Here is a 25,401-nt window from a genome sequence, read left to right on the forward strand (position 1 = left end):
GGGCAGAACCTCTGTTTCTGAAGTTCAGATCTTTTCCCTTACTGCCAGGTCATTCCCAGCCTGAAGGACCAAGAATCTTCAGTGTTTAAGCCTGGAGAGCAGCTGCAGGGAAGCTCCACCCTGAAACCATCACTGTCTTTCAGAGGAAATGTAAACTCCAGCAGCGTCCTGGGTCTGGAAGTGCCACATGTGTGTGTCTGGCTCCTGTAAGTCTCCCTGGGGACATCCATTGAGTCCCTTCCTTGCCTGTTGTCCTCAGGGCAAACAGGCCTCCTAGTGAGCGTGCATCCTCTCAGCAAGGTGTGTCACTGGTTTACACTTGAGTCCTACTTGACATCTCTCTGGACACCCCTGAAACCCTATGACTCATCTCTGAGGAATTTGTTCTGATTACATAAAAAAAGCCAGCAAAATGTGCTTGCTTGCTCACAGCTGGGGCGGAGATGCCTCTCCCATGCCAAGACTGAGGTGATAAAATCTCTGTGGAAATGAATGTGATTTTTCCTGTTGCCCTGTGGGACTTGTGGCTGAATTTACAAGAGGAGAAACAGGCAGCCCCAGTGTACAGTTCTGCTTAGTCTTTGCTTTCCCCACGGGGATAAAAGCCCTCAAGGTCTAAGATTGTGCTACTATTGCACAGAAGGAAGCTGCCTCCACTGCCTCTTCCAGCATCTCCAACTCCCAAGGATTGGGCAGAGGTAAAGGCTCTGTGAGGAGGCAGATGCTCTGAAGTTTCATCAGTATTACCAGTCAAGGGGAAGTGTATAGTCTTTGGACTCTGGTCAGTGACACGGCTGCAAATTTCCTATGGATTGTTCTGTGCTTCTGGAAGTTCATGAGACTAAGTTTCTCCAGTGTAGTCCTGAATGGCTTCCTTACCCCCTGTCCTAGGTATATTGTACTCCAGCCAGGGTACATCCAAGCAGACCTGATGGAGAAGACAGATTTCTGTTCTTAAGTGTGCTCTGGAGAGCTGGAAGCACACTGGTGTGATGCTTTCAGTTTCAGGTTGTGAGCTGGAAAATGAATGCTTGCAGTGCAGAGCCGCCCCTGGATCCCAGCTCTGCTGCCCAGCACCTTCTTCCCTCATCTCTCATCTTGTCCCCATCAATACCAGAGGTGCAGAGTGGCCTGCACTTCAGCAGAGGTTTTCTAGGTGGTGTGAAGACAGCTTGCTGGTCTCTGGTCTGTTCCTGGGAGACTGCTGCCCAATAGACCCAGTGTACACTCTCACAGGTGATTTTTCAGAATGCAGAATGTCAAATGTGTCATCTCCCTTCAGTTACCATTTTCCCTATTCCAAATAACTTTGCAACAGCTTTCCACCCTTGGCTGCTTCCACGAATGCTGTACAGAAAATGACTGAGTCCTTGCCAAGGTGTCTGCTCACTTGTTTCTGTTTTCATGGCAATGAGTCCACTGAAGCTGAATTTTTATATAGTTTATTGTATTTTTTAGTTCTTGCTCAGGTCCTGTAATGCTTTCTGCCCAAGCACTCCGTAATAGTATAGGTTTATCACAGGTCACTGTCTTCTATTAATCTAGAAGTGTCAGATCCACGGGGAAAATAGCGAAGAAAACATGGAAATGGGGGTGAGGAATAAGAAAGTCATTTTAAAATAGAGCAAAGGCTTTTCCGGGTGTCCTGGGCTCCGCACCGGGTGATAAAAAAATATGAATGAATCTGCCCATAAGGATTACAGTACTCCTTCACTGATAGTATCAAAACAGGGTAGTATTTCAGGCAGAGATTTTTCAGGATGGGAAGAAAGCAACTGTTTAGAATAGTAAAAACATATCCGTAAGGAGTTGGTGAAACTAAGAGAGCAGGAGGCTGTGTTAAATCCTGGGAATGAAAGGCAAGACTAGCTCCCAGCATCCCTGCATGTGCTCTGCCCTGGCGTCATGATGTGGAGGCGAGCTTCAGTCTCCTGGTCATTTCTTGCCAGAGCAAGACTGTGAGCAAGGAGTCACCTTGGACACCACACAGGGAACCCCTGAGCTGTCTTCTCAGCAGCCGGCTGCACACTGCCACAGGCGCTTATGGCTGGTAATAGCAGAGGATGCATGGTTAAAAGCCGCCCTTATCCATCCAGACCCCACGTGCAGCGCTCATGTCGCACGGTGGAGCTGCTGACTGGTCTCCTTTTCACTGTAGAAGCAGATCAAGCGCCGGCGCCGATGCTGTTGGAGGTGTCAGCTCCTTTGATACAGCTGTGCCCCGCGCTTCAGTGCCTCCCTGCCTGACCTGAGGGGGAGGTGGTGCGACTGCCTTTGATGGCTTCTTTCTGATCATTGGCTTCACTTCCCCAGCAGGTCTTTGTGGGATGCTGGAGGACACCATCTTGTAACACTTCTTATTCAGCCTGTGTAAGGGCTGTCACAAGGGCCAGGGGAGGTGGCCTGCAGCACGCAGTGACACACAGCTTTGTCTCTGTCCTCCCCGCCAGCAGCTACCTCTCAGAATAATCTGCAAACATGAAGTTTGGAGTCTCGGCCCATAAAGGCACAAACAATAGTGCTTTATCATCATCTGGGCTCTCTCTGTGAAGCCGTCCTTTGCATTTTAAATCAACACAAGTTGCTTGGGAGGGGGTGGTTGGGCTGCTTCAGGCCTCCAAGTACCTTAAAGTTTGCAGTAGCCAACAAGAAGAACAAAACTCCTTTGAAAGCCAGGCAGATGTCTAGCCTGGTGATTTATAGACTGAAAACACAGCTATTCGAGCCTGGCTGATGAATTGCAATTGGAGTACAGGGAATGGTGCAGACTGAAATGGAGGTCAGCTTTGGAGGGGGAGGTTAGGGGCTGGGGCAGGGGTACCTCTGAAAGGGCAGTGCCTTTTCTTGGGGCCGGCAGTGATGACTGATGAGGTTTATACATTTTTGCCTTTGTTTAAAAGCCACCTGTTTGACAGCGTTTGGGCTGAACAGAGGCCTCACATGCTGTTCCTGTGCATAAGGACTGTGTTTCTATGTAATAGAAATCTGGGAAAGATTGATGGAATACAGGTATTGCCTTGTTCAGTAGGACAGAAGTGCAGTAACAGTCATGGAATATCCCTGTGCACTAATAACAGCAAGGAAGGTGAGGCTGTAGGATGGGCAAAAGCAGAATTAAGCTTTGGACAAGATCTCTGTAGGAAAAGACAGTAGAAGATCTAGAGGGGTATGTTAGAGCCCAGCTGCTGAACCCAGCATTGAACACAGGCCTCTGTAGGGGTGGCTGGTACCAGAAAGTTGCAGTGTCTCGGATGTCCAGTAGGAGCCAGTGCTATTGTCGAGAGCCTGGGTATTCCCAGATGCAGTAGCTCTTTTCACCAACCATGAGGGCACAAGAAGAGCTGATGGCCTTTCAGAGCCGTTTTTAGCAGGCATGCCTTGTAGAGGGACATTTTAGGAAGTAGCCTTTGATCAAGTGGCTTCATGGTTAAATTAAATGGAAAGGCAAGAGAAGGCATGTTGTAACTCTGATATTGCTTCCAAAGGGAGGGATATTGATAAGTGAGAATGTATCTAGACTGCAGGGTGGCACTCAGCAGTACTGGAAGGGTGCTTAGTGGAATTGGGAGGTGTGTGTCTGACCTCTCTGGCTCTAGACATAGCCTGGGAGAGTGGGCTACCAAAAGCAGATGCATTGAAGAGCTTATGGACTCATTGTGGACTTGAAATCAACTTTTGTGAAAAGTGCAGAAATTATTTGCAATCTGTATTTGTAGCAAGGGGGGGGACTGCAGGAAAAGGCTGTAGGCACAACTTCATAAATAACTGCTTCAGAGTGGTGTTAGATGTTAACAGGGGGGCAGGGGAGAGCATTAGGAGACTTCACACTGATGGGTGGAAAAGACTGAGATAAAGTGAAAACTGGCAAAAGTCCAAGAAGAAATTAGAGGCTGAAAAATGGTGGGAGGCTGAAAAGTGGTGGGAGGCCAAACAAGAGCAGGAGGATGAAAAGTGGGGGTGATCGGGGGCTGGAACACCTCCCATATGAAGACAGGCTGACAAAATTGGGACTGTTCAGCCTGGAGAAGAGAAGGCTGCGTGGAGACCTCATAGCAGCCTTCCAGTATCTGAAGGGGGCCTATAAGGATGCTGGGGAGGGACTCTTCATTAGGGACTGTAGCGATAGGACAAGCGGTAATGTGTTAAAACTTAAACAGGGGAAGTTCAGATTAGATATAAGGAAGAAGTTCTTTACTGTAAGGGTGGTGAGGCACTGGAATGGGTTGCCCAGGGAAGTTGTGAATGCTCCATCCCTGGCAGTGTTCAAGGCCAGGTTGGCTAGAGCCTTGGGCGACATGGTTTAGTGAGAGACTAGGCGACATGGCAGACTCTAGATTATCTTAAGGTCCTTTCCAAACCAAACCATTTTTCTATGATTCTGCAAAAAGTCAAATTGAAATGGGTCTTGCAAAAGAAAATAAACAAACACTGGACAGTCCCACTGCCAAACAAATAAAGTGGAAATAAGGAAAGAATTACCAGGGCTTGGCATCCAGGGAGGTGGAGGAAGCAGAAGGCATAGTGATTAAACAGCCAAAGTGGGAATCACATTAATTGATACGTTACCTCCACGAGGGTGATATGATGAACATGAGGGAAGGGGTGTCTTATGGTGAGAAGTTCATAGAAGCAGAAAATGAGTGGGTCAGCAGTGAAAGGCAAAAGCCATTGAAGCTAATGTACTGGGAGTGACAGCTCGAGAGATCTGTGTTCCAGCCACTGCACTCTTGAGCCAATGAAGCTGCAAGTCCAGAGGAAAAGGTCCTCAATAAATCTATCAGGTTACACGTGGTTCCCCAGGATTAGATTGTAGTGGACATAATACCTCTTTTTCCTTTCTTTTCTTTGGGTGGGGGGGAATGGGAGTGAGGCAAGGAAAATAATCCTGTCAAATTCAGACCTCTTCATCTGACCCTAGAGGTACTATTCAGAACTTGAGAGCAGAGTTGAAATGAAAGAATAATTAAATCCTGAAAGCAAACACAACATGGATTTACCAAAGGCAGGTTACAAAAACGAATTTAATAGCTTGATTTGATTAAAAAAAATCATTCTGGGGACAGAGGAAGTGTAGTAGGCCAGTGCGTCTGAAGTTCAGTTAAGTGTGCAGTACTGTGCCGTGTGAGGCACAATTAGTTGAGCTTCAGAAGCTACGGTTTGGTGCAACACCTGTACATGAATAGGCTCTCTAAAGGGGAACACAAAGGGCAGCACTGAATAGACAGCTGGGAGTTCCCCCACAGGAGGTCATGTTTAGTGTTTGCTTTACTGATTTTTGGCACAGAAGGCAATGGTGTGCAAGGGGAATTTGTGATGAGACAAAACCAGGTGTGGTCAATACAAGGGAGGATCAAAATACCATCCAGGAACACTGTGAGCACCTTGAGAACAGGAGTAAACTGGGTGGCATGAAACCTAAGAGTATGAATGGAAGGTCATGCTGTTTGGTGCAGTACCAGAAATTTTGACTCTAAACTGGGGAAGCATTCTTTGGCAATGGCAGAGGAGGAAAGTGCTTAGATAGGCACAAATAAATCACAAGGTAATTCAGGATGAGATGCTGTTACTATGAAGAAAAGGCAAATACAGATCTGCAAAGACCAGAAGAAGGGATTTCTTGGTGAGAGAGAATTGGCTCTGCAGGAGGCAATGGTGAGCCTTTTTTCCTCGTTCACAAAAAGTAAACTTGGAGTAAATAGGGACAGAGGGAGCTACTACACTTCTGGGAAATTTCCCAGTTTTCATAGGGGAATTGAACAGCCTGTTTTGGTAGAAGGAAGAAGATGTGGCTTGTTTAGCTTGATAGAAAGAAGAGATAGAGTTGCTCTCTCTGTATGTATTAAGAATAAGCAGGAGCTAAGAGCTGTTTAAAATTTCAAGTTGGTCTAAGGCTACCTGGACGTAAAGGAGCTGTGAGTCAGTCTCTTGAACACAAAAAGATGAGGCTGCTCAGCCCTCCCTTTTGTTGCAGTGTTATTTCCTAGGGGGTGCAGGTGGGACAGGGCAGTCTGCGGGATGCTGCCATGTCCCAGCAGATGGACTGAGAGAGGAGGGGGCAACAGGTCCTGAACAAGGGGATGTGCACAGGGAGATGAAGCTGCAGCTCAGGGGTGGCCATGAAACACCCAGTGAGTGTGGTCACCATGGCAGGACCAGAGCAAGGGCATGGACTAGGCAGAATTGTGAAGAATAAGTTGCTCTGGAGACAAGGCAGTGAGGGTTAAAGTCAGAGGCAAATTAGTGCTGGTGGAGACTGGAAACTCACACCAGGGAAGTAGCACTTCTTGCTGCTGCTGCGGTTTCTGTGCATGTTTTGGGGAGAAATGCAGGGGGGTGTAATGGAACTGAGAAACCTCCCACTTTACAACTTGCTGCTTTTCCTGAATGCATTCCTCATTGACTCGCTCTGATTTAATCTTCCTGTATTTTAAGGTATTGCAATATACTTGATAAGACTAATGTGGTCTGAAGCTGAGGCATTCCCTCAAGTTGTAATTGATTGCAGATGGGGAGCTTACTTTCCTCCTGGGTTAGTCTCTGAAACATTTTCTTAAAATACTCAGCTTCTCTTGAAGGGACAGAGGATGTTTTGTGCTTCCTCATGGAATCATCAAGAAGAAAGGGCCAGGTGGTTTGGTGCTGCTGCATTTGCATAACCCTGAAAGGTGGCTTTAGCTGATGATAAATTTTGATCTAACAACTGTGACCAAATGATCAGACTCACTGTCACCTCTCTGGGGTGGACAGCCGTACCAGTGCATGTGCTTGCAGAGCAGCTCTCTTCCTGATGCGCCTCTCACTGCTGAAAAGAATAAACACCCACTACTCAGAGGGAGACCCAAAGCGAATGAAATCCCAGCCTGATCCCCAAAGAACAAGAAAGGCTCTGCAGCCTCCTGGGACATTCCTGGTGGAACTCTGAGAAGTTCATTACTCTGGCTTAAACAAGCAGCCCGTTTGTGTGCACAAGTGGAAGTTCAATGCAAGCAGTGTAGGGGCACAAGAAGGTAGAGGTGGCATTAAATACACCAGGCTGCTCCGTCGCTGTCTAGAGGTGCAGATTCACAAGAGCTGGATCCTTCAGCTTGTGATGCTGAGGTGCAGCTTCAGGACTTGGGACAGGAGGTTTGTGAACATGAACAATCCTGCTTACAGGAATAGGAAATGAGGCAGTAACTTGGTGTGCATGGGAAAAGAGGGTCAAAGCAGTGAGGAGGGGCAGTGAGCATCTTGCCAGCGCAGCCAAAGCGCATCCAGCATTTGAGGGCAGGAAAAGGCTTCTTTGCAGTAGAGGCAGGAATAAACCACCAGCATTGCAGCCAGTTCAGTTATTCGCTCTGCAGGCATGGATCCTGCTCATAATTCTCTGCATAAAATGTTAAAATGAGCACCCTGACAGGAGAGCCCTGTCCTTGGGGACATGGTTTGCCAGAGCATTGCCTCTTTCTTATCATCCTGTTGCAGCTCAGGACACAGCATCAGCTGAAAAATTTCCAGGACAATGTGCCTGCAAGCTTAGTTACACAAAGCGCCTCAGCTTACCCAGTGAGGGGTTGCAAGAGAACTTCCCCTTACAACAGCCATGATGTGATCCTGGCCCAAAGCAAACCTGAGCCTGACAAGGCCTGGCTTTTCATAAACCCTGCAGCTGGGTGATATTTAGGGTGTATATACCCTAAAACCAGGAGGGTTTAGGGTGTATTTTGTTGCCTTTCCCCTGCCTGGGCAGTGGGAGTGATGTGCCTGCCTCTCTCCAGCAGCTTTGAGATATCTGCTCTGGCTCTTCTCCCCACTGCTGCTGCTGCTGGAATGCAGCTTCCTTTGCCTGATTAGCTCTGTCAGTGGGGTGAGTCCCTCTCCTGTAATCAGTAACCGGAGCTGGTGTTGAAGACATGCCTCGTCCCTCCTGCCCGCAATGCTGTCAGGCGTGGGGAGAGCAGTACCGCATCCAGAGCCCTGCTAATGCTCTCTGAGAGGGACAAAAGCCCATCCTCACTGGGGAGTCCTCTTTCTCTGTGGTCCTACATTCAACCACAAAACACTTGAGAGTACTGTTGCAGATACCACTAAGATCCAGGGATCAAGTGGGAGGCCGAATTCCCTTACATGTGGCTTTCTGCTTAGAAAGAGGAGGTTTTGGCAGTGCCCAGGGTATAGAGCAGCCTAGATACTGAGCACCCAGAGGTTTATAGGTCTTGCCAGCAGCCTTGCAGTCAGTGCTGGAGCCAGATCTAGCTGTCATGTGAGAGACTGCAATTGTATCACCCGAAGTTTTATTATCCACCTCCTGTACTTAAATTCCTGTTCCACTTGTACCTTTCACAAAGATTTCCTCTTGCCATCAGATAAGGCACTTGCATGTGGTCTGAGGTGATGTTTTACATAGTTTGAGTGGCTGCTTCCCCAGTTACCATCTGTACCAAGGGACACGAGCAGGTTGTCCTGGGTGAAACCAGTTGGCTTCTCATACCATTTGATGAGGGTGAAAGACATGAAGGATGAATCAGATTGTGCTGTGATGTATCAGGCACATCAGGCTCCCTGGTGCTCCAGATAGGCTTTGAACAACAAGCCCAGCCAGATGCAAGTGAATGCATTGAGACCTGGTGTTCCCAGCGTGGCCTCTGTGCCCACAGACAGCTGCTCACTGCCTGTTGCCAGCAGCACACACACTTGGCTGCCTCTGACAGTGCTGTGCGTTCTGAGCAAGGGGCAGTGGTGCCAGATGAGACACTGCTGCATGGCAGGGGCCAGGCCCAGGACCCCCAGCTGACATGCCACATGTGGGACTGTTTCCAGCATGCTGAGGGATCCTGGCTCTCTGGCTCCAAGTGACAGGCACACACAGTCCTGCTCTCCTAGCTCCCTCTGCTCTGCACCACCGTCGCTCACACTGCTGCTTTCTGAAATTCGTGCTTTTTTCCTTTTAAGAGCCAGCTTTCTTCCCAGTGCCAGTTTTCAGGTTCTGCTCTTATGCAAGGAGAAGCCAAACACTGAGTTGTTTCTGGCAGTGTCTTTTCAGTTTAGAGATGGGGTCTTCTGCATTTTCAGAGTACCAAAGAACACCAGCACAGTTTTACCACGTGTGACCTTGTTGTTCCTGGTGCTAGTGCACCCTTTGCAGCATTCAGGTAACTGCCATTGGAAACGGACTTTTTTTGAGCACAGGTTCCAAGAAAAGACCTACCTGAACTTTCTGTAGCAGCTTGAACTGTTCATTCGTTTGCACTGAGGAGATGGAATTGGCTTCTAAATGCACAGGAGCAGCAAGAGAGGTATTTGCAAAATGTGCTGGAGATCTAGAAAGGGACCTTCGGTCCCTTGGACCTCTTGGTAGCATGCCGTGACCAGGGCTGTCAGAGCTACACAGCAGATGACAGGAGAAGAACATGCACGTTGTGTTAAATGGACACAGCCAGTGCTTTGCAGGCAGATGCCCATCATTTTGCAATGGATGAACCAGGTTTGGATGCCTATGACAAAGTGCCCTCAGAGGGCTTGTTGGGCTGGTGCTTTGTTGATTTTAAGCTATTTCAGAGAGGCTCCTGCCGAGTGATTTTATCATGGTCCAGATCATATTTAGAGCTCAGCTTACCTGCTGTCTAGAGCACTGTGCTGGAGACCTGAGTTCATTTACTGGGATTCTTGTCCTGTTGGGAGGCTTTGGGGAAAGTTGCTTTTCCCTGCTGTGCCTTGGTCTCCCCAGGAAGACAAACCACTTACTGCCTTCATTAAGTGCTTTAATAATACCAGTGCAGAGGTTGATGGCAGATGCTGTGATCACGGCTATAGCCAGCTGCAGACAACACATCTGGGTGGGCTGACACTAGCTATAGCCATCATTGCTTTGAAATGCCTGCCTGGGAGTTTTGACCATTTCACCCTTCATGCTGTGTTAGTGTAACCTTTAACACGTGGTTTCCTCTTCATAGGGCTAGCAGAGGCAAGAGCTGGCCTTGATGGGGGTGGTCTTGGAGCTTTTCAGCTGCCCTATGTATTCCCCTGGCAGGGAACTGTATGTGAGTACAGCATGTCCTGCCATGGTGCTCTCTGCAAGCTCTGCTTTCCAATATACATCACCTTTAATGCTGCGCTGTTGGACTCTTGGTGCAGTGGCTTGGGAGGGCACTGTAACCAGCTACATGTGCCCAAGGTACCTGGATTTTTCACGTCTCACCATGCCAGAAAAGCTTCAGTCAGCCCATGGGGAGACCTCCTGCCCCAGGTCTGACCCTGCTGGCTGTATCGGTGTTAGGTAAGAGAAGGCACTTGTTCTGCAAGGGTTCTTCTGGTCTGCAGCAGGGTCTGTCTCCTCGGCCAAAGCCACAGCCCTGCCCTAGCTGGAGTCTGCCACAGTGTGGTGGACAGGAGCATCCTTGGGCAGGATAGCTGCTGACCTCCTATCTCTCCCATTTCCTTCCAGTCCTGGACACACAACATCCAGCGGGAGAAGGAGTTCCTGAGGAAGCTGGTGAAAGCCCGAGTCATCACTGACCTAACCAGTGGGATCTGAGTGGCTTCAGCCACTGCCTCCAAGGGAGGAGACGAAGATGCACGCTGCAGCTCTAGATGCAGGCACTGGCAGCCCCCCGTAAGAATCCCACCTCACTGAAGACACCCAGAGTTGCCCAGGTGCTCTGGGAAGACCCTCTCACATTGCCAGTCTGCGTGAGGGTTACATCTGCTGCCTCCAGGCCTAGAGCTGGCAGGAGGTGGGCAAGGGGCTGAGTGGGCAGTTCATGAACTCTGCATCACAGACAGATCTTCTGTGTCCTGAACTAAACAGGAGAGACTCAGGAGAGAGAAGACAGGTTTGTGAATAAAACGATTTGTGCCAAATGGGAGGCGATGCTGCCCCGAGGCAGCGATGCCTGAATGTACAAAGTATTATTTTTTAAAAGAAACTGCTGGAATCATATGAGAAATACCAAGGTGCAAGGCAAAGACTGCTTGTGCACAGCCCTGTGAAACACCCGGCCTCTTCATGCTCCATCTGCGTTGTCACTGGCCTCAGACCTTTCCCCAGGAAAACAAATCCATCTAAACCTTCGGTGTCGTTGGTGCTGCTATAACTCAGAGGGAGAGTATTAGCTTTCCCTCATCCTCCACGTGGAGCTTCTAGATGGAGATGAGCATGGGTTTGTTTTTCTGCACTTTTCCTTGCTTCCTGTATAGAGGCAGCAGCAGCAGCCACTTACTTGGCTGCGTTTTCCATAGCCATTTGCTCTGCCTCTGCTCTGACCCCAAGGTGGAGCCGGGAGCTGATGGCTTTCTCTGCCTGCCTCAGACCCTCCCCACCTTCCTGCTTGTCACGGCGCTGAGGAGCCTGCCTTGTTGTGCTCAAGGCTTTCAGGCCTCTTGGTTTATGCCTGCTGTGCAGGGCCCCTGTGGAGTCCATACAGATTGGTGTCACCGTTTCTGGACAGCATCTTGCTTTATTTTTGTGTGGGAGAGGAGTAATTTATTCTTTGGAAGGAGGTCAGATCTTGCACAGAGATCTGCAGCTTTACAGCTTGAGAGCAGGCTGCTGAAGAAGTTCATTTTACTTTCCAGACTTGATCATGTTCCCTGTTTAAGTGACGTGTGACCTCAGTGATGATGGAGCCTGCTGGCACGGGTGAGAGCCTGCTAGGAACCCTCACCCTCTGCTTGGCCCCTGCTCACTTCATTTCCAAGCTCCTCCCGTGCTGATCTAGCACTGCTGCTCCTCCTGCTCTCAGGAGCACATCCCTTCCTTTGCCGTCTTGGTCCCGAGATGCAGTATTTGCACATTTGATTTGTATACTTATTTCAAAGGAGCTGGAATAAACTGAGCAACGTGGCCAAGTGCAGGGACAGCGGGGTGGTCTAATCCGCATGGAGAGAGTGGGCAGAAGAGGGATTGCCAGGGGAATGGTTACAGGTGGAAATTGGCTCCTGTGCTCTTCTAGCCTGGAGCAGACTGGATTGCACCCAGGGGCATGATCCTGAGCCAAGTCCCTGTGTGCTGAGGCACCAGTGTGCAGCCACTAGTGCTGGGTCAATGGTGAGGGGAGCCCCAAGAGTGCTGGCCAGGCTCATGGTCCTGGAGCTGCATCTGGCATAGCCCAAGGATTGCAGTCTGCCTTGCTCTGAGCTGAAGGGAGAGCATGGTACTAACATGGGCAAGGGATGCTCAGAGCAGGGCTCGCATAGTTCCCTGTGCTGCCTCTGTTCCCACTGACTTGCAGGGACCTGTGGCTCTTTGGCTGAGACCCCAGAGGGGATGCGCAGGAGGGGCTGAGGAGCAAACTATATGGAATGGTTGGAGGCAGAGGCAGCTTTCAGGACATGGTGCTGGGTGCTGCCCACAGACCAGCATGAATGTGCCCCTCAGGAGCCTCTCCTCCATTGTGCTCCTGTAGCGAAGGAGCTTGCGCATGGGCAAGTTCTGTCCAGCTGCTGGTTGTGGCTGCTGCTTGCCTTGTAGTTTGGGAGCAGCTCAAAGATCCTGCCTCTTCCAGGCCATTGAAGACACATGCTTCCTTCTCTTTCCCCATCCCATGTCCTTTCCTGTGGCCTTCTGGCCTCCCAGCCAGCTGATCCCTGCTCTCCTTTGTGGATGCCTCTTCCCAGGATGCTCTTTGAGGTTTCCAGCATTAAGAGCTGGAGTTTCCAGCGGGTTTTTGAGTATATGCTGTGGCAAATATTCCTTTGAGTATTTTCCCCCGATTTGATTTTCCTGCTGCAGGAGCTCAAGGGACTGGGTTTCCATGGCTCTTGCCAGGCAAAACTCCCTTCTCAGTTCCTGCATGTCAGCCTGAACCTGGGACCACTGTCCATAGAGTCCCTGCCAGGGGCTGCCTAGGATGGACCTGGCTGAGGTTGTGGCTGGGGAAGGGTGGGCACCCACTCTCTGCTTGGTGCTTGAACTGGGTCTTTAACAGCTGCTGTGAGAGCGCTGGGCAGTGATGGACCACCTCCATATGCTACAGTGAGCTGCCAGAGCCGATGGATCCAGCCAGGAGGAGGAGGGGAGCGAAAGGCCTGTGGTGGGCAGCACTCTGCCCCCTGGGGGAAGCACCCCATGGAGGTTTGTGATGGCAATGATACAATTACATGTTTTATTGAGCACTTACAAAGCTATGGGACACCTTTGTCTTCCAGCTCACTGGCTCCAGGTCCAAGGAGAGAGCATGGCCCAGGGTGACCGGGGTGAGAAAGAAAAGGAAAGAGAGCATGTGGGGTTGTTTGGGGCACCAAGGCTCCTCTCTAAGTCACTGTCCGCTTTCACACTGGTGGGCAAGCACCCCTGCGGAGCAGCCCTGTGTCTGGGTGATGGGGTGTGCGTGCTGCAGCACCCCAGGAGCAGTGCTCAGCGCCAGGTTTCACTCCTGGATGCTGTTCCTCTGGCTGCCTCCCCGCGTGCACCTGCAGCCACCTCCTGCGCTCCGAAACGCGGCAGTCCTGCCAGCTCGGAGCGGTGCACGGGTCAGAGCAGGGTCAGTGGGACGGATGCGAGTCTTGGCCTCTCCCTCGCAGTGACTCACCTTTTCAGCTCGGAAGGGAGAGCCCAGGGGAATTCTCCACAGCCTAAATATAGAGCGGGGTTGCCTGGTGCCTCTGACGTGCTGTGGTGCAGAAAGGCCACTCGGGTGGCAGGGAACCTGCCTGGAGAGATGCTGGAGAAGCGCAGGGAGGTCAGGGAGCCAGCTCCTGCAGCAGTGTGTCGCTGCAGATGGTGCAGAGAGCAAGTGTGGGGAGCTGCAGGCCAGCCAGCATGTGCTGCTCTTGGGGGACAGGGGCTGCAAGAGAGCTGCTGCTGTGCTGGCCGCAACATGAGCACGGGCTGCTCATGCGACTGTCCCCTGCAGCCCTCCCCAGTGCCCACCACCTTGGTGTAGGGCTCCCTCCGTGCTGTGACCTCAAGCTCACACATGCCAAACGGAGGCACCACGGCTAGGGAGCAGGAGGCAGTAGGGGATCCTCCGTACTCAGCATCCCTCAGCCCAGCATCCATGAGCTTCCAGAGTCTCCTTTTCCTGGGTGGGAGCAGTGGGGAGGCCCTGCCCTGCCCTGCCGTGCCAAGCTGCTTGGGAGAGGGGGAAGGTGCAGGGACAGGGCTGCCTGTACCAAACGGACACGCAGCACCTGGGATGGACAGGGACTTCCACGCTGAGCTCCACCAGCACGGTACGTGCCACCAGTCCAAGCAGTGCATCACACACAGTATTAGAGACGTGTCCTTCAGTGTGGGTGACACAGGCCAGCACCCAGCCACTCCAGGCACGGCTCCTTGTTACCCTCACAGGGACTTGCTCCAAAGCCGGTGCTGCACCAAGCTGAGATGTGAGAACTCCATGAGTTTTTAAAATTAGGTTTAGTTTCTGCAGGTTTTTTTAATTTCCCCTCCAGGCAGGGAGGGCAAGAGTCGTGTAGGCTCCTCCACGCCGGCTTATGTCACATCAGTTCAGTCATATCACAGAAGCAATAAAGCTATCAAACAAGCTTGGCTGGCCTCTTTCTTCTGCTGCCTTTGGCCTTTGTTTAGGAGTGGCGGAGGGGTTCCCCTGCTAGGGCTGTCCCCAGCCTGATTTCACTGCTGACTCCTCCAGCACAGTGACCCCAATGCCACTGAGCTGGTGCTGGGAACAGGAGGGGGCTGTGCTCCCCACCTGAGGGGTGGGATCGGGGTTAGTGCATTGGGTCCATGTCATGCTGAGGAGCAGAGGAGTGAGGGGTGGTCATTCCCAGCCCAGGCTGCCTGCCACTGCTGCTCTCAGGGAGTCCCTGCAGCGCGGTGGCTTCCTGCTGCGGGTCACGGCAGCACTCGGGCTGGGTGCGGCCCTGCCAAGTGACCTTCTCACCACAGCGTCCAGGAAGGAAGCAGTTTAGGAAGCCAAAGGCCGAGGCTGTGAGCGGCTCCAACACCTGCCGGGTCCCAGCGGGAGGAATGTAACCACTGTGGCAAGTCCCGGCGGTGCTGCAGGGACAGTTCATGTGGGACAAGGGTGGCTGCTTCCAGGTGAGTGACCAGTGTGACAGCCCTGCCACCTCCTAAACACAAGGGGGTCCTGCCAGCACTCATGGAACACTGCAGAGGCAATCCCCAACCTTCCCCAGTGTGTGGCTGCGAGTTCCAGATCCCTCCTGGAAAGGAGATGCTGGAGCTGCTCAAAGCCTCCTTCCTGCCCTCCTCTCTTCCCAGCCCTTAAAGAGCAAAGGCCACTGCTGCCATCAGGCCTGGCCTTGGGAGGACTGTGGAGGGGAGAACACAGAGCCTGGTACCAGGGCACATGGGGACAGGTCAGCAGAGACAAGGACACTTGCTGTGGAGCGGTGTCTCCCAAGGAGCCGCATCACTGCTGAGACGGGGACAGTGCAGCGTCAGTCCATCTGCTTCACAGCTCTCCCACATGGGTTTTGTCGCATCCAGCCATGGCTTCACACTGGCAAAGCAGCAGCCACGTCATGCTCAGTCCTGCCATCTGCCTGGATCGCATCATCCCCAACCCATCATGCAAGGGTGGCACCTTCAGGGACAGACACCACAGGAAGCCATGGCCCTGCCTTGGGCCCCTGCAAGGCTCATTCCAAACCGGACAACGGACACCCCTGCCCTGGGGGTACAGGAGCACAGGCTGATTACAGGCAGTACCTTAGGAAGCATCAAGGCAGCCGCTGGCAGCAGCAGCCAGGGAACACATCACCCATCTGTCTGGAGACCTGTGGGGCTGGGGACCCTGCCGGGCAACCCAAAACTGTGGGGCCCAGCACACACTCAGCATTCCCCAGGGCAGAGCCAATACTGACGGGAGCCAAAGGGGAGAGCAATGCCCAGATTCAGGCATAGAGCTGGGATGTGCCACCTCCTGCCACCATGATCTCGGTGGGACAGGGAGGAGGTGCAGCTGGCAGGCAGGACATCAGTGGAGCTGATGGCAGCAGCAGGGTCACATCTCCCAGGACAAGGGCTAGGGGCAGGACCCCTAGGTTGTCTGGTGTAGCAGCCATGAAGGGGGCACAACTGGAAGAAGACAGAGGCCTGGCTATGCACAGTCACCCCTTTCACAGGACCATGGACTCACCTGTATGGGGATGCTCTGGACATTCTCCTGCGCCATGCCCCACACAGCATTATGTGCATAGCAGGTCCGGGCTGTGCCTTGGGAACACAAGGACCAGCCCAACCCACAGGGAAGGTGGGGGGAAAAAGGGTAACCCCTGGGGTGAGGCAGTACCTGGGGCTGTGTTCGGGTTGTCCGTGAGGGAGATAACACTCGCTGCCACTGGGCAGCAGGTCCCAGTCCCGTGGTGACAGTCAGGCAGCCCGGAGCAGGACATGCCACTCACGTGGAAACTTTCCAGGTAGGCAGCTCCATTAGTCTGCAGCCCTGCAAAGCTGAGGATCCTGTTCCCTGCCCCTGGCTGATTCCCCACCACAGGGATGCCCCTGAGCCTCTAAACCTCTGCTGGCCTCCAGGGCACCATGTCTGCCAGCTCCAGTGCGGGCATCATAGATGGGAGCAGCCTCAGGCCACATCACACAGCCCATCCACACAGTCCCGTTGCGCACATGAAGCCACCCGTGCCCACAGGCTCGTCCGAGCTGCCTGTGCCAGTGGTAGGGGGTCCCCGGGCCACCTCCCCGGGCTCTGCCAGTGGTGACGGGGACAGCTTAGAAGGTTCCTCCCGTGCCAGCACATTCCTTGGCAGGTGATGCCGCGGGAGGGACGCGGGAGTTGCCATCCCCGCACCGGATAATCCGACGGGATGAGACGAGACGAGGCAGGCGCAGCAGGACCGCGGGGCCGGGGCTCCGTGCCCCGGGACAGACCCCACGGGCTCCTCGGAGCCGTCGTGCGGACAAGGCACCGCCAGGGACCGAGCCGCTGGCCCGGCTCCAGCCTCGGGAGTTACATAAGCCCGGGGCGGTTCGCCGAGCGCTGCCGGCGGCACCCCGGGGCGCGCACCTCGGCCCCGCGCTCCCCGACCCCGCCGGACCATGGGGGCTGTCCCCGGAGCGGGGTGCGGGGGGCTGGCCCGGGCCGGGCTGCTCCCCGGCGGCCGCGTCCGTCCAGGGGAGCACGTGTGGAGCGGGGCCGAGCGGAGGCGGCCCTGGGATTTGGCACGTTTGCAAGGAGCACTCGAGAGCCCCGGCATGGACGTGGAGGGCCCTGGGCAGTGACGTAAGGACTCGCACGGGCTCGGCTCGGCTCGCCAGCCGGCCCCCATGTCCCCGGGGCCTGCGGCGGCCCCGGCGGAGGGAGGCAGGGACACGGCGGAGGTAAGGAGGGACCTGGCCGCGGGGAGCCCGTGGGCCGTGGCCGCGGGGCGCGGGCGGGCTGAGAGGCCGGGCAGGGAGGCCGGGCTCCTCCTCCGGCGAGGCCGGACGTGAGCGCCAGGCACACCGGTGGCCCGCGGCGGCTCGGGGTGCGTGGGACGCCCGCCAGCCCCGCCGCTGCCAGGGACACCCCAACCCGTCCCCTCGGCTGTGTGCAGGAGGACCCTGTGGAGCTCTGCCCACCGAAGCCCCGTGGGGTTCTGCTCCTGGAGCTCTCCGGGGAGGGTTGGACTCGTCCCCGGGGGTGTCCGTGCTGCCAGGGCTGGGACCGGGCTGTCGGGGCAGGGAGCCCCTCTCACGGGCTGTCCGTCCGTCCAGGCTGCGTGTCCGTCTGCCCGTCCGCCTGCCTGGAGGCCGGCCGGCGAGCAGGTGGTGGTAGCGGGGATCGGGTGCCGCCGGGGTCCCGGTGCCGTTCCCAGCCGGGTGCGAGTCTCGGCAAGAGCTCGACTGCGGCGCGGGTGCCGGCGTGGAGCCGGTGCTGATGCGGGTCGAGCTGCGGCTCCTACTGCTGGCGGGGTCTCCGTGCCATCCTGGTCCCGGAGCAGTCCCGTAGCTTGTGCGGGTCGGGGTGCCGGTCGGGATCCTGGTGCCGGCGCAGATCGGCGTCCCGGTACCGTCGCCTCCCCCCCCCCCCGCCGGTCAGGTGACGGTGGCTGGAATTTGACACCGGCGGCGGGAGAGGGATGGAGCCGCCGTTGCTCCGCACTGCGCGCCCGCCCGCCGGCACCGGCACCGCACCCCGAGGCGCACCGGGACCGGGACCCGCACCCCGAGGCGCAGCGGGAGCGGCACCGGGAGCAGCGGCGGGAGCCGGTGCCTGTGGGGCAGCGCCGGCCCCCGCCCGCGCCCCGCCCCGGCGCGGCGGCGGCGGGCGGCGGGGGGCGGCGGGGAGCGGAGGCGATGCGGGGCGGCGGCGGCCCGGGGGATGGTCCCCGCCGCGGGCACGGTGAGTGCGGGCCGGGGAGGCGGGCGGCAGCGTCCGTCCCAGCCTGCCGGCGGCGCCGGGCCTCGGCGTTAGCTCGTACCGGGGCTGCGAGGGCAACGGGGCGGCGGGAGGGTCCCGCTTCACCGCTCGCCGCCCGGCAATACCCGCGGGGTGGCGAGGGGGCTCGGGCCGTTCCCGGGCAGGTCCCCACCAGGAGGGTCCTGGGTTGCAGAGCCCGGCCCGGCAGTCGGGCGCGCTCGGAGCCGCGGCTGGAACGCGAACTCCCTGCCCGGGTGGGGAGAGGCGGGACCCGGCTGCGGGTGCCCGGGGGACGCAGGGACTGGCTCACCCGCCTCTGCCCTGGGCTCCCGCACTGACCCTTTGGGCACGTCTACGAGGTCTGTGCCCCGGCTGCTCGGGCGGGAGGCACTGGAGAGCCCCGGGACCGTGGTCCCTGGGCCGGCACTGCCCGGCACCCCCGGCTCTGCTTTCGCTGGGCTGGGGTCGAGTTTGGTCTCACCCGTGTGCCCCACGTGTCCGCTCCGGCCTCCCAGGGCCTTGCGGGGCGGGTGCCAGCCCCGCGTCACACGCGGAGTCCGTTTCTGCCCGCCGGCACTCCTCCTGCCAGGGGCAGCGCGGCGGGATGCCGGGTCTCCGCCCTCTCCGCCGGTGCTCGCAGGTGCCCATGGGGGTCTCCGAGCATCGCCCCGCTCTGCCGGGCAGGACCCGCGGCTGCATGGCTTGCGCAGTTAGCAGTGGCGAGCGAGACCCCAGCACAGCCTCCTTCACAAGCGTCTACTCCAGGAGCTGAGACCCTCACCCCGGGGTCGGGGCACCCTCTGGCCCTGTGCGGATGCGCTTCGCGAGGGGCTTCTGCCCTCCTGGGGACCCGGTACGGTCCCCGGGGCACCCGCTCCCCAGCGCCCTGGGCACAGCGGGAGCGGCGGGGCCCTCGCCGGGGTCTGCACGGGTAGGTGTGGGGTGACCCGCACTGGTGTTACTCCAGGTCGCTGCCGTGGGGGTGCGGGCCTGGCATCCCCGTGGGGTGCCCGGAGCTTGGCTCAGCCCCTGCCCAGCCGGGGCTGGCACGGGCTGCGGTCCTGAGGCTCGGGGAGCTGCCTCCGGGGATGGGGCTCCAGGCCTGCGGAGACACTGGCGGGCATGTCCGTAGTCCGGCTCCGGGACTCCCGGGGACGAGGGGAGGCTGCCCTCACCCGGCGTCCCGCCGGCAGCGCTCCTGCCGCAGAGCCCGGGGCCGTGCTGCCGCCGGACGGGAGAAGCCTGAACTGCATCGGCTGCGCTGTCCCGTCCCGCCGGGATGCTGGGGCTGGACGAGGGAGCGAGGACCCTCGCCTGCCCCTCCGGGGGTGCCGGCCTGGGAAAACCATGACCTGGCGGCAGCGGCTGGCGCGGGGCCACGGGCCGCCACGGGAGCGACGTGCAGTGCGGGCTGTGCTTGGCCGGGCTGCGGCGGCTGGCGGGGCAGGGGGCACGGTGCCAGCCCTGCCTGCACCGGGGCGCATCCTGAGGGGTGCACGGATCCGGAGGAGGCACATGGGCCTGGCAGTGTTCATCAAAGCCCCTTGCCACGGTGTGGCCAGCGCAAGGTGGCTTCAGATGAGGCCATCAGGAGTTGGGGACTCTCCCCTGCCGATGCTGCAGGGACTGGGAGAACTGATCTTGTTGCCTCGCCTTAGCTGTGCTCAGCCGGGTCCCTTCATTTTTTAGCCAGGAGCTCTCTCCTCAGCATGTTCTCTCCCAGCTTTGCTATGGAAGCACCTAGGACATGTCAGGGCAAAGCCGTAGAAGGGATGGGGGAACTCCCTGCTGCAGGATGCTGCTGAGCTCCAAGGGTTCAGTCTGGTCTCAGGTGGCAGGGGATGCAGCACAGACCAAGGAGAGATCAAGACCCCTTGGGAGCCACATTTGGTGGATCCTGGTTTGGGACCCGAGGGCACAGGGGCCTCCTGCACCCCGGGGGAGCAGCTGGGGAAAGAGGCGCAACAAGTGGCTGCAGACTGGAGTTGCCCCTACACCTCCTGGGAGGACATCGATCCCTTGAGACCATGCTCACGGCTCTACTGGGACTATGCGTGGCAGGGAACGGATTCCCCTGTATGTGTCCGGGCAGCGGGTGTGGCCAGTGGTGTTGGGGTGAATGACTTCAGGGAGCCCAATACGTTGTCCTTCACCCCACTGTGTTCCCATGGGACCTGCCTGCCCATCCTGCCCATCACGGTCCTGGGTTGCTCTGGGGCTGCATGTCCCAGCTCAGAGCAGGCAGCAGGCTGGGAAGCCAATGCATGGCCAAGGGGTGGCTGCACCCAAGGACCCTGCACTAATGGATTTGGAGTTTCCAAGGTCAGGCTCCCACTGTGAGCAAGAAAAACATTCCCAGGGAAGGGCCATGGGAAAGGCCCCCCCGCATGGCGCTCCCAGCCCCAGCCACTGCCTCACAGCCCAGCCTGGCATCCCAGTCCGCTTGCACAAGGAGGTGGCTGCATCCCCCTGAGGAGAAGTGCTGGGAGAAGGCTGGGCTCCCCCAGCTGCCAAATCTTTTGGAAGGGATGCGAGGGGTAGTGATGCCTGGCTGTGTGGGGAGGGGACAGGGGGAGAGTCATGCCTGGGGTGCAGGAGGTGTTTGGGGGTCCTGGGGGATGAGGGAGAGGATGGCAAAAATAGCAGGGGCAGGGGAGAGGTTTTCCAGCTCCCAGCTCCCAGCTTGGTGCCCACCCAGTCCCCTCTGCATGGGTGCTGACCCCATCTCTGCACTTGCAGCCAGCATGGAGCAGCGAGCAGAGCCACCAGAGCAGAGATCTGCAGGACCCACCACGCACCCACAGCCCAAGGTGAGGCCAGACCTGGCTGGCTGTGATGGCCAGGACCACACATCTCCATCCCCAGCTCGTGGAGTCTTGTCTATGGTGTGGGGATCTCAACCCACTGTGCTGTGCTCTGTTGCAGGAGGGGACACTGTGGGGGCTCCTCACCATCCTCTCACTGCTGGCTGGGCTGGCTGCAGGCACCCTGCGAACCCCACACTGCAACGAGACGCTGGATGCAGCCCCAACGCCACGGAGCATGGCCACTGCCAGCCCGGCTGTGGAGGATGCCCTGGAGGTACCGCTTGCTGCAGCCTGGAGCCAGCTGTATGGTGCGTACTGGGTAGTGTGGGGCATGGGTGGGTTGGGAGCTGCTTTGAGGAGCCTCAGCACTGGGGCCAGGCTGGGGGGGGGGGGGTGGCACTGAACACATGGGCCCCTCTGCTTCATGCTGGGGATGCTGGCAGAGCCCTGGGTATGAGCAGATGATTGGCCGGGTGCCCACTCACCCTGCAGGCATCTAGCCAGTGCTATGGTGGGTGGTCAGGAGGGGTATGCAGGTCATAGCAGGAACAGGCAGGCTCAGCAGGCTCCAGGAGGGTGATGGGTGCAGGATGGGATCTGACGGTGCTGTCCCCTCTGCATGCAGGGGACAACGCGACGACGAGTGGCCCAGGTGCTGCAGAGCTAGCAGAGGACCTGCTGCTGCGTGCCGAGCGCTCGCCACCAGGCACTGGCAAAGCCAAGAAGGGGGCAAAGAAACCTTCCCGGGGGGGGCGTGGGCGCAACTGCCACATCCGCAACCTGATGGTGAAGGTGCGAGACCTGGGCCTGGGCTTCAACTCGGACGAGATCGTGCTCTTCAAGTACTGCAGCGGGTCCTGCCACCGGGCGCGCAGCAACTACGACCTGACGCTGGGCAGCCTGCTGCGGCAGCAGCTCATCACCCCGGGGCCACAGGAGCGGGTCCTCAGCCACCCCTGCTGCCGGCCCACTCGCTACGAGGCCGTCTCCTTCATGGACGTACAGAACACATGGCAGACAGTGGAGAAGCTCTCGGCGGCCGAGTGCAGCTGCATTGGCTGAGAAGGGGGCATCCAGCTCTGCTCCCGCTCGACGCAGGCTGGCAGACCCCGGATTGCCAGCAGATCCCGTCTTGCCGCACACAGTGGCGCTGGCGCTCAGAGGAAGGGTGTAGCAGAGGCCGGTGCCCCCGTTTTTACGTGGCCACGAGGGACCGAGGGGAGATGGAGCCGTGACGGGGAATGGGTGGCTGAGCCCCATCCTGCTCAGTGCCAAGCAGCTGGTGCCACCGGCTACGTGGGATCCTGCCCCAGTGCGCCCTGGCTCAGCCCTGGGAGAGGAGCTGGAGGGGGTATGGAGCATCCCTGCAGCTTACAGGGGTCTGCCAGCCCAGCGTCCACCAGCAGCACCCAGCTTGCCTGCACCCTTCCTGGACTGCTGCTCCCGCACCCCTACTTTAGAGGATCTGGGGACAGGCATCACCCAAGCTTCAGGGTGGGACAGAAAGACGACAAAACCTCCCTGTCCCCTCGGGCACCCTGGGAGTGGCGGCGGCTGGAGCTGCCCTGCAGGGAGGAGGCATCCCTGAGGACAGGGGTGCAGCGGGGTGGGGGATCTGCACCCCATGTGCTTCACAGACACCCATCGGCTCCCGGGGGGGCGGCAGGGACCCCCCACCGTGCTGCAGCACTAAACTATTTATTACTCTAAATTATTTATTTATTGTTCTCGAGCAGCAGCTCCTATTTATGACTTTGGGCCCCCGGGGGCCGGGTGTAATTTAACCCCAGCGCTGCTGCGAAGCCCCGGGCAGCGCCCCGGCTCCGCGCCCCCAGCCCCCGTTTTGTTTTCTACTATTTGTAAAATGGGAGGGATAAACTCTATTTTTGTACAGCCGCCTTTTCCGGTAGCAATAAAGCGATGGGCCGCGCGTCCAGCCCCTGCGTCTGCCCGTGCTGCGCTGGGGCCGGACGGGGATGCCCGCGGGCCGGCCGCTGGAGGCGCTGCTGAGCGGGGCCCCCGCTGCCCGCACCGCACCACGCGCGGGGAGCCGGGGCGGTGCTTGGTGCCGGTGCCCGGCAGGGGGCGCGCGTGTGCCGGGACTACCGCTCCCGGCGTGCGGCGCGGCGCCGAGGCAGGGCCCGGGCTGCCCGGTGGCGCCTGCGGGGCAGCGGGGCGAGGCGGTGCCGGAGTGAAGAGGGGCAGTGGTGGTGCCGCTCGGGGCGTCCCTCGGGCGCTTCCCGGCCCGACCGCCGCTGCCCGCCGAGCCCAGCCCAGTGGCGCCGCGCCGGTGCCGAGCTGCGCCGGTGCCGCCGCCCTCGTCGGGGAGGGGAGGCGGGTCCCGCCGCGATGCGGCTGCCCGTGCGCTGTCGCCCGCCCGCCGCCGCTGCCTCCTGAGCGCCGCCGCAGCCATGGAGCGGAGGGCGGAGGCGCCGCCGCCGCAGGGCCTCGACTTCACCGTGGAGAACGTAGAGAAGGTGAGCGACTCGCACCCAGCACACCCGCGGCGGCGGCGGGAGCTGCGTGCCGGGAGGGACCCGGTGGGGGTCACCTGCTCGGAGGTGCCGGTCTCGGGAAGGCGGCGGGCGGCATCCCCGGTGCCCTGCCCGCCCCGCCAGCCCCTGCCCGAGGGTCCGCCCGGTGCGCGGCGCGGGAGGTGGAGCCGCCGGCTCCTGCGCGCCGGGGCAGCCCGTGGAGGGAAAATGATGTGGCAGAAATGGGAGCAGAAGGGGGGATTTGTGTCCCCGACGGGCGTCCTCTGGGTCGCCGTGTTACAGCTCCAGACCCGGGGAGCCTGCGGGTCTGGTCCTAGCTGCTGGACCAGCAGGGTCTGTGTGAAGCCCGACGTTATCAGTGTCTCCATCAGGCAGGAAGGGGGCTCTCGCCAGGTGCTGGGAGCTGCTGGGAAAAGCCTTTAGAGGTTGGATGGCCCGGTGATGCCTTTCTAAACCTGGAATCCAGCCCCGAAGCTCCTGCTGATGTTCGGGGTTAAGCAGAGGCGAGGCCAGAGGAGCAAGGGTGTGATTGCTGAAACCTGGGGTCTAGGGAACAGCCATGGCAAACTGAGGCCTGCCAGCATCACACTACAGCTGGGAAGAGCCCCAGGCGGCCCGTGTGTGACTGGGGGTCCATCATGGAGATCAAGCAGGGCACCCCAGCAAGAGATGGGGGAGGCAGCCGAGCAGCAACCTTCCCTTGGGCTATCTTGGAGGTGATGGGGGCAGGGCAGCAGAGGATGCATCAGTGAAGGGCAAACAGCAAAAGTGTGTTTCTCCCTTCCACTCATCCTAGCCAGACATCCGTGCAGAGACCAACAGCCTGTCGATCCATAGCTCGATCCCCAGACAGCTAGTGGGAATCCCAGTGTCCTCATTTTTCCTTGATAAGAATAGACCGAGTTCCCTGCCAAAGCGATGCCCACGGGTGTGCTGGTGGGCGCACGGCTTGTGTTTCACTTGCCCGGCCTCACAGGAGTGTCGGGTCAGGGGTGTCAGGTTTGTCACTGGGCACCCGTTGCCTTTGTGGCTGCAGGTGAGACACAACCCGCCTCATCCAGCGAGACGCAGAGCATGGCCGGGGGGGATTAACTGATGTCTGGAAAATGCTACATTGATGCAACCTTCTGCAGCTTAATCTGCATATACCCAGTGCTGCGGGATGATTTTGCCTCCGACTTCCTTTCTCTTCGGGAGACACAAGCCGCTCCTTTGTTTCCACCAACAATGCAGCACACACTTGCCCGGGAAGGATGGGCAGTGCCAGGGCAGGGGGTGTCCGGTGCTGGCCAGAGGCTGCTCGCCCTCGCCATGCTGCTCTGGGTTTAGTCTGCTGCCGCCTGGGAGGAGGCAAAGATGCCCTCTAGGATGCTCTGGCTCCCCTCCCCCAGCCTGCCTGGCTTCTCCCGGTCTCTGCAGGCTTTGCCATCACGGTGGTGTCCTCTGAAGATGCAGCTCTGGACCACAGTGGGGATCTGAGCTGCTGGCTGGGGGCAGCAGCATGGTGCCTGCCCAGAGGAAGAAATGTGAGGTGGGCTCAATAAAACACAGATTCAGCAGCTCCGAGCCCCCCTGTGTGTGTCTCTTCAAGGGAGGGCTGTGGTACAAAGGGAAAGGAAGGTGGGCTTTGCTGGGGGGGGTGCTGTGCTGGTGGGAGGCAGGTGGGTAGAGCTGCTTTGACGGTGGCAGATAAATGATGCTTCTACTGGCCTGGGCTTCTTCTGCTGCCAGGTTTTGTGCATGGCTCTATTAATAACATGGAATGCTGATTAAAGTCAGGGTTTGACTCCACTCTGAGTCAGTGATAAGTGTTAGGAACAGCATGAAGAGCTG

General features: G+C 57.7%; 3 protein-coding genes across 15 annotated transcripts in view; all 3 read left to right on the plus strand.

Annotated features, from left to right (window-relative positions):
- ST3GAL3 (ST3 beta-galactoside alpha-2,3-sialyltransferase 3) overlaps positions 1–11,049 on the plus strand; it is a 188,256-nt gene extending 177,207 nt beyond the window's left edge. For all 7 annotated transcript variants that reach the window (XM_062617306.1, XM_062617309.1, XM_062617308.1 and 4 more), the window contains one exon: positions 10,424–11,049. In XM_062617306.1, the coding sequence (XP_062473290.1) occupies positions 10,424–10,513 (90 nt within the window). In that variant the 3' untranslated portion in view covers positions 10,514–11,049. The remainder of the gene's footprint in view (positions 1–10,423) is intronic.
- A 6,060-nt stretch (positions 11,050–17,109) lies between these two features.
- ARTN (artemin) lies at positions 17,110–23,016 on the plus strand. 5 transcript variants are annotated; one of them, XM_062617294.1, is made up of 4 exons: positions 17,110–17,245; positions 21,006–21,076; positions 21,192–21,381; positions 21,699–23,016. In XM_062617294.1, the coding sequence occupies exons 2-4, from the start codon at positions 21,011–21,013 to the stop codon at positions 22,133–22,135; spliced, it is 693 nt and encodes a 230-aa protein (XP_062473278.1). In that variant the 5' UTR covers positions 17,110–17,245; positions 21,006–21,010; the 3' UTR covers positions 22,136–23,016. The 5 variants fall into 5 exon arrangements, with proteins under 5 accessions (XP_062473278.1, XP_062473277.1, XP_062473280.1 ...); XM_062617293.1 differs by lacking the exon at positions 17,110–17,245 and adding an exon at positions 18,168–18,248; XM_062617296.1 differs by lacking the exon at positions 17,110–17,245 and adding an exon at positions 18,275–19,197.
- A 344-nt stretch (positions 23,017–23,360) lies between these two features.
- Positions 23,361–25,401, plus strand: part of IPO13 (importin 13) — a 31,847-nt gene continuing 29,806 nt past the window's right edge. For all 3 annotated transcript variants that reach the window (XR_009964494.1, XM_062617288.1, XM_062617289.1), the window contains exon 1: positions 23,361–23,550. Coding sequence is in view for 2 of the 3 variants with exons in the window: in XM_062617288.1 (XP_062473272.1) it covers positions 23,485–23,550 (66 nt within the window). In the remaining variant the exon portion in view is untranslated. The remainder of the gene's footprint in view (positions 23,551–25,401) is intronic.

Source organism: Pezoporus occidentalis, unplaced genomic scaffold, assembly GCF_034315485.1.
Source record: "Pezoporus occidentalis ecotype Australia unplaced genomic scaffold, CSIRO_AGI_Poc_V1 ctg194, whole genome shotgun sequence".
Lineage (NCBI taxonomy): Eukaryota > Metazoa > Chordata > Aves > Psittaciformes > Psittacidae > Pezoporus > Pezoporus occidentalis.